Genomic DNA, 14,089 nt, shown 5'->3' on the forward strand with positions numbered 1-14,089 from the left:
CTCAAGGGAAATGCTTGCCCTGATGCTGCCTCCTAAGACCTTTTCTGCTCAACTAAATGAGTAACAAACAGATCTCAAAGCAAGATGCAAATAAAAACAAGAAAGCAGGTCCTGATGCAAAATATACTCATGAGGCCAGGCAAAGGGCCAATGCTAATCACAGTCTCCAGCACCTGCATACCCTGAGCTGGGTGGGGGGCCAGGGGAAGGGGATGGGGGACTTGGTTCTCAAAGACAAATTCACGTAAAGCCTGTCAGCACCTTGCTGTGTGCCTTGGGACAAGGCTGCCTAGGAACTTGCCCGAATGTTTTCCACATGCTACAAGGCCTGCTTTTCAACATTTGCATAGTTTTCTGATGTGTAGTCCCAAACTGGAACACAAAAGAATCCTTCAGAACCTGGGCTGGGAAGTGGGCTGAAATCTGGACACCTCCCCAGGTTAAAAAGGAGGCACCTGCATGATGCTCAAAGACCTACATGAAAAGGAAAATTCTCTTCTTAAACAAAGACAACCTCCTGGGCCAGCTTCATAGTCAGGCAACCTGCTTAGTCACATAGGGCCCCATTCCCAGAAGGGCTTATACCAATTCTAATGTTCTGCCATAACCTTCGTGAAATACTTAATGATTTTTGAACAAGGGGTCATGCATTTTCATTTTGCACTGGGCTCCCAAAATTATGTAGCCAGTTCTGACTATCATCCCACCAATGGGGAAGTGGAGCACCCATTCAAGGGCCAGGAGTCCTAGAGGAGAACTTGAAATGGAGGAGTGGACCCTTGGGGGTTATAAAACAGGGACAAGAAAGGAAAAGTAAGAAAGCAGTTTTATATTTTGCAAGGAAATCAAGCCTTGTTTGCTAAGCCAGAATTCATCATTTCAGTTTCCCAAGCCTTTATCTATTCTGTAACTCCCAAATACTCACTCTGTTTTTCGATTTATTTACTTTATGAAGCCCTGTCCTGTCCCTTGAATCTGGAAAACCAACCCTACAGACACACAGTTAGCGCCACATAAAAACGCACCACCCAGCCTTGGAGGCGTCAGTGCTGAACAACTTCGCCTGTGCTCAATCTCACAGAGATCCCTCTCCTGTCCTGTGTGTGTCTTCACCTTTGCAACTTCAACCCACCATTCAGATCCTTCCCAACCACAGTTTGAGTAATCCTTGTGGTGATTCTACTTTTAGTTTCTCTTGATTAATATTCATTTGGGTCACCAGTACCTTTAATCCCATCAGGATTGACTTAAATTGCCAGACCCAGTGTAGCGCGGGGCCCCTTGTTAAAAATAATTACTAAGAATTTCAAGGCAGTGACAGTCAAAGCATTATACCAAATGTGGGGCCCTTCAAAGCCAGGGGCCCATGTGACTGCACAGAATACCCATTAAGGCAGCCCTGATTTTCACTGGGCAGAACTGGGTCTTGCACCTATCCCTTAAACAACCACTGTTAAGTGAGTTGACTGGCTTAGTCTTAGACTAAGAGCAGCTCCCTTGGAGTTAAGGATAAGTTCAGAGTTGCACGGTATCTGGTTGTAAAGATTCTTGATTAAAATCAGACTACTTTTGTACAGAAAGGAGGGGGACATTGTTGCCAGTTAGGCCAGCAGAGGTGTCCACTACACCACGTATTCTTGACTCAAAAGGAGAAGGGTGACGCTCTTCTTTGGAGGCTTCCCTTGACACAGGCTTTAGTTCTCTACAGCCCTGAAGCATTACTCAAATCCCACTTAATCAAATCCACCTGCTCTCGATTTCCACTCTCCCATGCACCTCAGACTTCTTCCCTGCTGCCAGACCTTCCTGCTGGGACATCCACAAGTGAGAAGATATGATTCCTGTCCTCCTGATGATTGTCGTCTAATTAAAGATCCAGGGCGAAAAGAACTTAAAACCCTCATAATATAAAATATGAAACTCAATAATTCAAATAATTAAAAAAATTAAAATAAAAAAGACCACTGAGAGCCATATTGAGGGCTGAGAGTTTTCAGAATTATTGGGTTGACTAGAGCTGGGTGGGAACCTCAGTAAGAGTTTAGGAGGAAATAGATTTTTGAAATGGAGGAGAGCATATTGATTGTGAGAAAATGCAGTTTGGAACAGAAGACAAGGATTCACAATCCATAATTGTAGAATTCTTATGTGGCAAATTTGAACAGTATAGTGAATCCTTTAAGATTTTGACAGGCTGCTTGGCTAGAGAAGAGACTGCACAAGTCACTCAAAAATGCCAGGAAAAAAATTATTCAGCAGAAAATCATTACTAGGGAATTAGATCCAATACAAAAGGCAACAGCACAGTTTCTGAGGACAAATACAAACTATGACTTTTCACATCCATGTGAAAACAGAGGCTTTTGCTTCAGTTATTCCTGTCAAATAATTTCTACTCTTGCTTCATCTGGTCCAAATTCTATTCAATTCTTAAGACCAAGCTCAAGCCTGATGGCTGCCAAGAAGCCTCCCTTGACCGTTGCTCACTGTCCAGTGCCTCTCCCACCCAGCTGAGGGGACCGGCCCCTTCTCCACAATCTCAGGGCACCCCATGCGCACAATATTGGAATGACCTACTTCTGTGTCTTTCACTGAATTGTAAGCTCCTCTAGGCTAGAAACTCTACTGTATTCCTGTTCATATCCTCGGTTCCTTGATAACCCATCATCACGTAATAAGCCCTAAAAAAGCTTATTGAAAGTGATATGATCAGAACGTACATAGAAACGACAACTCTATACTCTTGTTTACATAAATGACAAAAATGCTCAGGAAAAAAAAGAGATAATATGTACAAAGACTGAACTATTTTTACAGCATCAATGACCTGAAAGGGGCATTGGATTAGACGTGGATGACTATGAAAAGGCTGTCAAAGATCATTTCAAGATTCTTTGCTTTGAGATCTGAAGTGACATGTAATAGTCTCTTGATCTACCCTCAATGGAAATGAGGCAAAGTCAGTACAAGGATGACAGAATTTTTTTCTCTAGAGTGTGAAATTCTCTCCAGGCTTCCCTTCTTTGTTACTGTCAGTTCCATTGCCTTAGCCTTATCACAAAGCTTTCGGCCCCAATATTTGAATGTTTCTATTCTCTGGAATTTTTGAAAGTCATACTTTATTCCAGTTATGACATGGAGTCAATAAACATTTATCTGGGACTTATGCCTCTCAATCCAGGCATAGATCAGGAAAAGTAAAATGAGGAATTACTTTGGTTTTTCACGTGACATGATTTGTAAACATCCATGACTTCAAATGAATCCCAGTCACACCCATCTCTCCAAATTGCTACTGAGCAAGCAAGGGCATGGCTCAGAGATGACTGGAAAGTAGCTTCTCCTGTTGGAATTTACAAAAATGCTTCTACAGGACTGAGGCAAAGCTAAGGGTTTTCCTGATCCTCTTTCACGTCTAAGCTTGCTATTTGCCTTTCCCTTTCATAATTATCTTCATGTTAATTTGTGCTGGATTTCAGTGTGTTTCTGTGTGTGTTTGTTGTTGCTGTCTGAAAAGAATATTCTTGACAAGGTAACTGTAATATGAAGGAGATTGGATACTAAAAAAATAAAATACAATTCTGACTTTCCCAGCTTTTTTATGTTAGATTTTCTAACAGTAAAGATTTCCTACTAACTTTCCCTCTTTTGACAAACATAAAATTAGTAAATGACTGCTGAATTTGAACAACACTAAAAGACAATTTACTCTTAGTTAAGATTGTACAAAATAATCACAATTTCTGTGTTGTTTTTTCATTGTTCTTTTAAATGCTCAGTAATAGTTTTGGAAAAATCCAAGTATTTGGGAAATAGGAAAAAAGCAAGGTTGTAAATCGAGAGTCTTTGAGCTATGTCATTAATATAACCTAAAAGAGTGCCACATTAAGAACAAAGCAATTACCTGTGTAGTTATGAGCAAATTACAGTATATGCAAATTATAATCCTATATACATGCCTTTGTACTCTAATTCTCTAATACAAGTGTATTAGTTGTGTCTGATTAGAAATTTTAAAAAACCTTGAAAGACATACTTTGAATTTCAATGATCTTCTGTAAAGAAATCACAGCATTCGTATTTGGGGTTTGATTGAGAATATCTTCTGGAAGAGGCTCCAGCTGCAAGAAGAGAGATAATAATATGAGCAGAATATTACAACTTTATGTAAGTCTCACAGAAGCAAAGCAAATTGAAACAACCTAATCCTCAGGAAAAGCTTGCTCCAGCACATAGTTAACATTTTGCTGATATCGGTTCTAAAAGTGTAGCCAGTTTTATTTTCTACTTTGTAGCCATGGAATTGAATTCCAAGGAGCTTTTCTATTGGTCACAAGACTAATCTATGAAGTCCCTAAAGCAGGTGCATGTCTGTGTATTATTCATTAAAAATCTGAGCTATTTGTGTCATTTTTGTAGGTTCCTCACAAACCAAATTCCATCATGTCTGTGTATGCAGCTGGGCCCTGCAAACTAAACCTCAGGGAAGTTGAGTAGACAGAACCTGGGCAGTCTATTATCCATAGTTTTGCAGTGTTTTTACATCTAACCACCCTACACATTCAAACACCTCGCAGTGGAAAGCCATGAAGAGCTAGCTGCTTGATTGCTGTTCAGTAAGACAGTAGAGAACAAATTCCTGTAACACTAAAGGTAAAAATGACTGTACATTTTCATTTAACTTCAACTTTATTCTTAACTATACATACATTTATGTGTAAGCACAGGACAAATTCCTTTCTTGCAAATCTATCATTATCTTTCAGAATTAAACTGATTTTTCACGGAGACACGCAGGAAACATTGCTTTGCAAGAAATGAAGAGGAGCTTTAAATAATTCGTGGAGCTTTTCTGTCACTACTAAGTGTGATGATACATCTGTAAGAACATCTTGGTCATGTGTTTTGCTCGGATTCAGCAGAAACTGTGTGACCAGGACATTCACAAACAAAATAACTGTCCAGCTATTGTGACCCAGAAAGCAAAGAAAGCAATGACAAAATGATTAACAAAAGGCAGTTTTCCTAGAAAATGTCTGTCAGCAGTCTCAAATACAAGTTGATGGCCAAACTATAATATGGTTGTGCTGGGAACAGAAACCAATGTCACTACCTGTGGCACTGAAGCTTGAACTGAGCCGTGTTTCTTTATCCGTAGAAAAGACTGAAAACTCAGAGATTCCAAGTTTCCACAGTACATGTGAGTGAATCTTCCCCCCAGGCCCTCTCTGAATTTGATTCTTCTATACTTTAATCGTGGAATCTAAAGCAATAGCACCTTTCTTCCAGATGCCATGGGATAACAGACTAGCTCAGGGGTATTTATACACCGGTAAATTCACTAAATATAACTTTCCAGAGTGTTTTTCTTATCTGCCAAGCAAAAACCTTTAAAGCATCAAAAGGCTTATTTGCAGTACGGTTTGATGCTGGGGAGAAGAAACACAGTGTCTGTGAAAGGTTCTGCAATCTTAAACTCTTAAAATTTGCGAAAATCATTTTTTTAAAAGCTGGTATTTTAGACAATATCTTTAAGTGTATGTTATCCCAGTAACATCCTCATAACACAGAGGAACTACTCAGTCATAAGCTGAATGTTAGTTGGAAAACTAAAATGTGTCTATTAGTCAACATTGAGCCACCTTGCTCTTAAATAATCTTTCCTTTCACTCTGTCTCAGAGCTTAGAGAAAATAATTATAATGAATATCAACGAGACTTGACTAATAAACTATTCTGAAACATCAATTCATGTTCAGATATTTAAGAACAAGACTACCATATGATGTCAGCATATTTAGTGCTTCAAAACCCTCCCTGTGACTTCAAGATAAAAATATTTACCAATTGACTTTTGGAAAGAAAACTATAGGCAGATCATTAATATAAAAACCTAATTTTTAGAACTCTCTCTCACTGAGGTCTTAGGGCTGGTTTTTCTTTTGTTTTGTTTTTAATAGAGAAGTTGTATGTTCACAGAAAAATATAGAATTCCCATAAAACCACCACTTATCCCCATGATTAACACCTTGCATTAGTGTGGTACCTTTGTTACAATTGACAAAAGAAAATTATTATAATAATTGTACTATTAACTATAGTCCATGGTTTACACTAGAGTTCTCTATTGTATTATTTAGTTGTCCTATTTTTTTAAAATATTTTATTTTAGTAACATATATACAACCTAAAATTTCTACTCTTAACCACATTCACACATTATTTAGAAAGTATGTGTGATTTAGGTTATAGAGAGTGAAAATACAAACAACCCTAAACCCTCAATTTGGACTCTTCAGTTAGATACGATAGTGTTGTGTCTACTTGTAAATGCAATCCTGAGAATTAAGGTAATTACATTGATAATTTAAGCCTCCCAAACCATTTCCCCTGCCTGCTTTAGGTGAATGTCATTTAGAGGATTTAACCTTCAGTAAATTGCCCCAATTTGTTTCATTTTGAGTATATATACACACAGACAGAGCTGAATTCAGAAATTTCTCAATGCAGGTTCTTTATTTTTCCTCTGGTAGCTCTGTGGAGAAGGCAATGGGTAATACTCTCTCGGTTGGCAAGAAAGCAAGCAGCATTTACAGTCTGTTTTCATAAAATTAAAATCTTGTATGGAGGAACCACAGAATTGAGTTGTCTCTACTAAAGAGTTCGTTGATTTAATCATTCACAATTATAAGCCCTAAAAACATCTGATTGAAGCCTCTATTTAATAAATATGTATGAGTATTGGTCATTATTAGTAACCTAATAACTAACTAATGAAATAATATTGAATAAATAATGATTTGATTTTTAAATGAATTTGGAGTAAAAAATAACAATATGCAGTAATAAAGGTGTGTTATGTATTTAGTTTGGCTTCTAAGATGTGGCAGAAACATTGACTATAGGGGCAAATCAACATTAATATGAGTCATTAAAAGATAAATAAGAAAGTAATTTATGCAAACCAGATAATTTTTGCATGCGGTAATAATTTTCAAAGTTATAGTAAAATAAGGCAATTACTACATCCGTTCCCCAATGGAAGTTGTTTTTTTCATTGTTCGCTTGTTTTTGTTTATAGGAGGTACCAGAGATCGAACCTGGGACCTCATTTGAGAAGCAGGAGCTCAACCACTTGAACTACATCTGCTCCCCTGTTTTTCTATATCTTTTATAGTAAGTTGCAATGCTGTATTGATGGAATTAAGAAATTTGTTAAGTTGTACCATGGAATTTCTTAGTACTACTGTTATTTAAAAACACCATAAAAATGTGGGCATTCTCATCTTGCAAGCAATTTTCAGGTTCTTTAGAATCAGATCACTTAAATCATCAAAGTCATTTTAGTTGGCTAAGATCCATCTATGGAAATAGGCACATGAGATCCCCAGGGAAGATGTGTTTTAAAAACTCACTTATACCTCTGATACATGAAAATTACCTCATCATTATTTCCATGATTCAGAGCAGAACAGAATAGAAGCTAATCAGAGCCCTTGGAAACATTACAGGTACATGGATGGATGCAAATATTAGGCAAGCAAAGGATCTATAATACTAAATACTCTTTTAAATTTTTATGATATGTGTTTCCATCTGTCTTTGAATTTTCCATCTGTCTTTGAATTGGTGGAAACTTACTAATCACTAAAGGACCAGCTCAAATATTGCCTGCTCTGTGAAACCTTTCCTAAATTTCTCTTACAGGACAAATTGCTCTCTCTTCATTGCCCCCTTACCTACAAATATTCATGTTTACCTTACCAAATTCACTGTATCATGGTCAGCCTATGCCTGCCATCCTGTACTCTTTTATGAGGCATTTAAAAGATGCTTGCTTAGGTGGTCCCTTGAGGGATCAACATTGCACTGCGGATACATACCTCTGCTTAGGACTTGGCCCAGTGGTTAGGGTGTCCGTCTACCACATGGGAGGTCCGCGGTTCAAAGCCTGGCCTCTTTGACCTGTGTACAGCTAGCGCATGTGCAGTGCTGATGCGTGCAAGGAGTGCCCTGTCACGCAGGGGTGTCCCCCGCATAGGGGAGTCCCAGGTGCAAGGAGTGCGCCCCGTAAGGAGAGCCGCCCAGTGCGAAAGAAAGTGCAGCCTGCCCAGGAATGGTGCCGCACACATGAAGAGGTGACACAAGATGACGCAACAAAAAGAAACACAGATTCCTGTGCTGCTGACAACAACAGAAGCAGACAAAGAAGACACAGCAAATAGACACAGAGAACAGACAACGGAGGGGTTGGATGGGAAGGGGAGAGAAACAAATAAATCTTTAAAAAAAAAAAGAAATGTTGCTTTGAAACAATATTTGCAAAACATGCAAACTTCTGTTATCTGTATTTGGAAAAATAAAACAGGTTTTTGTTGCTAAAATATGTTTGCTTGAATGGAGGAAGGATTCATTGAAAGAAAAAATGGAGATGTGTCCTTCCTTTTACTCTGTAGTTAACCACCTAAGCGGCCTGGGCTCTTGATCTTGCCTGCCTGCTGTAATTCAGGGCATGCTTTTAGGGTGAAGGGCCAGGTAAAACTACAATGATAATTTATTTTGTTTTCTAAGAGTGAAACACCTTTGCAGAACTGCCAGAATGTTATTCTGTCTTACCCATTGGCAGAGTTTCCTGAGACATATTTCCATATATTGGAACTACATAGAAACAGGAAACAGAACTTTCCAAAGTAAGCAGAGGCAGTGAGATGAAGCTTGAATACATGCATATTCCATGACCCAGTATTACTACTCCTTGCTATATTCTCATCAGAAATGTATGTACAAAGGAACCAAGACACTTGCTTAAAATATCCATCACAGAACTATACAGAATAGCTCCAAACTGGAAAAATTCCCCATATCTATCAATAGTAGAGTAGATAAATAAATTGTGGTGTTTTCATAGCAATTCTTTTTATGGATTGGAATACCATGTAGCAATCAAAATGATTTAAGTACAGTTTGTTGAAACAACATAGATTCCACAAACAAAATATTGAACAAAGGAAGCTATATACAAAGACTAAAGAGTGTATGAATTCATGTATATGAAATTAAAACACAAATTAAACTATAGTGTTAGAAATCAGAGCAGTGATTACTTTCAGAAAAGAGAAAGGGGTACTTCCTGAGAGGGGGGATATGGGGGCTCTTGGGGTGCTGGCACTGTTCTATTTCTAGACCTGGGCGGTATTCAGCACCTGTGTCCCTTTGTGATAGTTCATTGACTTGGATATTCATATTTCATGCAGTTTTCTGTATGTAAATTATCTTTCATAATTAAAAACAATTTACAGAGGACTAATTTCTCTGACATAAGAAAATAAGGAAACAAAGTCTAGCTCCCAGCTCTTTGCTCTTTTCACCGCTATTGCGTGTCTAAAAAACAAAGTGAGACTATAGATTTTGCAGCAAGGGCAACAAATCGTATTCTTAGATTCACTTACAAAGAAATATGAAAGCCCCCTACAATATGCATAACAACTCATACAAAACAAGGAAAGAGTTCAATTTTCAGGATCAAATATATTATGGATCTTTGGAAGAATTATGACCAAAAGGACAAGAGAAGCAGATCGTGATAGAGACCAGATCTGCCATGCTGATGCAAGGAAGGGTTGATGGTTAAAATGGAACCCTCATTTAAATAATTGTCTTTGAGATGCCTGCAATTAGTTGTAGGTATTTAATAGGATTGCTTAAGTAAATCTGGTTATAATTTTACCCATATTATAATTCATGAGTCATTCTCAAAATTACTTCCCTTTTTAAAAGTTGAAGTTTCACATTAAGAACCTTGACAAAATAGATTAAAAATAAAATCTCATTCACAGTAGAACCTATTGGCAATCAAGTAACTATCCTGACACACTATCAAGATTATTCAGATTGTGGCTGCCTGCACCCTACTCACATGGAGATGATGAAGGATAACATCTACATAGTAATAAAGAAATATCTCTGGCCAAGAGGAGTGATAAAAACTGAACAAGTCTTACGAAAGCCTGAGAAGGACCGAGAAGGGTGGGACAGGTACAGTCCTGGCCATTCAGTTCACACGAATTCTTAGAGAAATTCCTCAAATGAGATAAGAGGGACCCATGGGCTAGAATCTGAGATTATTACTGTGACTCTTTTTCTATTAAATCAGTTTTGTCCAACACTATTAAGGCTTGGAGGAATGTAGGTTACACAACAGATCAGTCAAAGAATGAAAGGAGGAAAAGTATGTGAAATGCCTCTCTTCCCTACCAAGCCCAAATAGTGTCTGCCTTAGTTTCTTGTGGCTGCCATAACAAAGTATCACAATCTAGGTGGCTCTAAAAAACAATTCATTGTCTCGCAGTTCTGAAGGCTGGAAGTCTGAAGTGATGGTGTCAGCACGGCTGTGTTTCCTCAGAAATTTGTAGGGGGAATGCTTCTTCCCTATTCTTAGTTCCTGGTGGTTAGGGAAATTAAAAGGTGAATGTCAAACCCAAGCTTCAATGACATTGAAGGTAAATTTGCACAGCACTTTATGTACAGTTTTCCAACACAATGCTGTAATTGAGATGTCAGTTGTTATAAAGAAGGCTTACTTCACATTATATGCCACAAATCTCATTGTTTATTTGCCCCTATTTCAGCAAGTAAGCATGCTCTTCTGCATTTTTACTTGTCTCCCTTTTTTCGTTGCATCACCTTGCTTAGTCGGCTCTCTGCGGCACCTGCTGGCCGGCGGCTCTCCGCAGGGTGCGGGTGAGACTGTCTTCGCAAGAAGGCCCCAGGATGCGAAATCAGGGCCTCCTGTAGTATGGTAGATGGGAGCCCAATTGATTGAGCCCCACCCGCTTCCCAAGATGCCTACTTTTATTGTAGTTGTTGTTTTTCTCCAAACATGGGACTCATTTGTCCAAAGCTTCCATATTTTTCACAGAAATTCTAATTCCTTATGATATTTCCATTCTGCTGTTTCAGCTTCATTATCTATTTTCTTTCCCTCTACTCCACATGGCCTCTCCTCTGCCCAAAACAAAAACAAACAAACCTAAAACACAGCCACCCACATTTCCAAGAAGTGGTAATAATGTCTTTACCCATTTCACATGACTTGGTTAATCCTTTCCTTTGATTTTTGATCGCTGAAATCTTGTTTTTTATTGACGACCAAGGTTAAATTTACTTCTGCTGTTAAAATAATCACTCATCCCGATCTTTAAAAAGCAAATGTTCCTACTTTACATTCCAAAGCAGTTTATTTACACTATTTTTCTTTTACTTGTATTAGAACTTCTTGGCATTAAATAGATGCTCAATAAAAGACTATTGCATTTACACCTAGTAGTGGGATTGCCAGATCATATAATAGCTTTATACTTACCTTTCTGGAGACCACCAGACTGTGTTCCACAGCATTTGCACCAATTGCCACCAACAATGAATGATTGTTCCTATTTTTCTACATCCCTCTGACATTCGTCATTTTCCATTTTTTTTAATAGTATAAATTCTAATAGGTGTGAAATGGTATTTCCCTGTGGCTTTGATCTGCCTTCTCCTAATGGCTAATGAGTTGAGCACCTATCCTTGCAATCTGACAACTTGGGATATACATAAAGAATCAAAATCAGGGACATGAACTGATATTTGCATATCAATGTTCATAGCAGCCTTATTCACAATTGCCAAAAGATGGAAACAACCCAAGTGCCTATCAATTGATGAGTGGATAAATAAAATGTGATATATACCTACAATGGAATATTATTCAGCCACAAAAAGGAGTTAAGTTCTGATACATGTGACAACATGGATGAACCTTAATACATCCTGTAGTGGGAAATAAACCAGACACAAAAGGACAAATGTTGCATGATTTCTCTGATATGAAGTAAATAGAATAAGCAAGCCCATAGCATCAGAATCTAGAATATAGGTTACCAGAGAACAGTATGGGGTTAAGGAATGGGATGTTAAGGCTTAAAATGTACAGCATTCCTATTTGGAACAATGGAAATGTCTGGTAATGAATGGTAATGATGGTAGCACAACATTGTGAACATATTAATGAAAATTGACAACACTGAAATATATATCTGAAAGTAGTTAAAAGGGAAAAGGTTAGGTACTAAAGTAAAAATTTTTTTTTAAACTATGAAACTGTGCAACACAAACAGTAAACCTTAAGTTAAACCGTGAACTATAATAAATAGTACAATTATAAAAATGTGTTTTTATTAATTGTAACAAATGTTTCACAACAAAGTAAAGTGTTAATAATAGGGTGGTATACGGAAATCCTTTATTTTATGCATGATTGTTCTATAAACTCATGACTTCTTTAATAAAGAAAAAAAAGACTACTGGATGAATGGACAAATACATGAATGTCATAACAGATATACTTCACCATTGTGAGCAATTTCTTTCTTTATTGGTAATGAGAACCTATGAAGTATTCAGATTACCACTCTACCTTCCTTTTAATATCTTCTGAAATATCTAAAGATGAAAATACAGAAAGACTGGCCAAGTGGAGTTTTGAATTATCCAGTTAACTACCGATTTATTTAACATTTGCTGAAACAGATAAAGAAAAAAGCTTACAATCACTTTTGGGTCCCAGAGTACCTGCTTCTCATAAGCATTGTCAAATATAAGAAATGCAATTTCACAGGCCATATCTATACTGGAAATAATATTTTTCCAAAACATTTGTGCTCCTGTTTGATTATCCATACATTCAGAGTAAGGTCGGGTTTCAAAGTCTAAGAGATGACCATGGAAAAATATGATCCTGTCATATCATACATAGCCCCCCAAATACAGTTCTCCCTTCCTCTACTTATGAATTACAGCTATTTAGGAGCCTGTACGCTTTCCCAGAGTCACACCAATTCCCCAATAGAATAAACCTCACCACACATGCTCTAAAGGATAAAAAGATGGCAAAACCACTTCCCCATTCAAAATCTAATACAAGCGAACCCTGGACAAGCAACTTGGACAACAACGTTTCAGGAGTTCATACCAGGGGTGGTTGTCGACTCTTACTAGATTCAATTCAAGAGACTTTTTTCAGCAACTTTAGAGCAAAAAGTCATTTTTTATTATCAACCAACAATAGCCTCTGAAATTCTGAAGTTTCTGAAATTCAAGCGAAATGAAAGCAGTTGAGCCTGCTTACTAGGTGACAGGAACGTTATTGCAAAGAGAAAGAGGAAAAAAGACCACCAGAGACAGAAAGAGACCCCACCAAAACAAACAAAAAAAGTGAAGGCGATCTATAGAAAATGTGTTGTTATCTTTAAATTGAAGTACTGACCTTTCAGTACTAGAGGCTGTAGCATCATCTCAACTGCTTCCAGTTCTATGGCAATTTGTTTATTTCTCTAACAGGCTTAAAACTGTCATTTTATTCTGTTTTGACAGGTGGTCTTTTAATGGTCATGTTCTCAACTCACTGCCCAAGGCTCCCTACCCAACTAGTAATTCACTACTCCAGGTCTTCTTCTTTCTTCTACCTGTCTGAAGGTTTTCAATGTTTTTCTTTTAGATGCCATAGGAATCCCAACTGTTTAAGCTTTCTCACCTCTTGGAAAAATTTCTTTCAGAGGAAGCAACCCAGGGTGCTTCTAATTGGCTTTGCATAACAGTAGGCAAATTTGGCCTGAAAACAACTGTGACATTGTTTGCCAACCAGCAGAAGTACAGAATTCCAAAATCAGATTCTCTGGGAACCTCTCATATGTTTCAATTACTAATTCTAAAAACTGTGTGACTATTCACGTAAGTATCCCTAATGCTCTTCCTAGCAACCTAATGCTTCTTCTCATTTAGATGTTTGCAAACACCAAGCTGGTATGTCTAGTGCTTCAGTGAAGAAATTCAAAAATATTAATCATACATTGATCGGACTGAAAAAACCCCTAATTTCTGAACTTTGCCAAGAAAAAGAAAAAAAAAGAAAGAACATCTAGTTTGTCTTCAAAATCAGTTGTCTCTAGGTATTTCCTGCACCACGCACAAATGAACTTTAACCAATAGTGTATTATTTTGATTGTCCCCATACACATTTCTTAAAAGAACAGTTAAGAGATGTTTTGCTA

The 14,089-nt window shown here is 37.6% G+C and overlaps 1 protein-coding gene across 8 annotated transcripts in view; it reads right to left on the reverse strand.

The window, feature by feature from the left end:
- Positions 1 to 14,089, reverse strand: part of HDAC9 (histone deacetylase 9) — a 996,672-nt gene that overhangs the window by 45,758 nt on the left and 936,825 nt on the right. For all 8 annotated transcript variants that reach the window (XR_011648800.1, XR_011648799.1, XM_071215127.1 and 5 more), the window contains one exon: positions 4,037 to 4,121. Coding sequence is in view for 6 of the 8 variants with exons in the window: in XM_071215127.1 (XP_071071228.1) it covers positions 4,037 to 4,121 (85 nt within the window). In the remaining 2 variants the exon portion in view is untranslated. The remainder of the gene's footprint in view (positions 1 to 4,036; positions 4,122 to 14,089) is intronic.

The sequence above is a fragment of the Dasypus novemcinctus genome, chromosome 5 (assembly GCF_030445035.2).
Source record: "Dasypus novemcinctus isolate mDasNov1 chromosome 5, mDasNov1.1.hap2, whole genome shotgun sequence".
In the NCBI taxonomy this organism is placed as follows: Eukaryota; Metazoa; Chordata; class Mammalia; order Cingulata; family Dasypodidae; genus Dasypus; species Dasypus novemcinctus.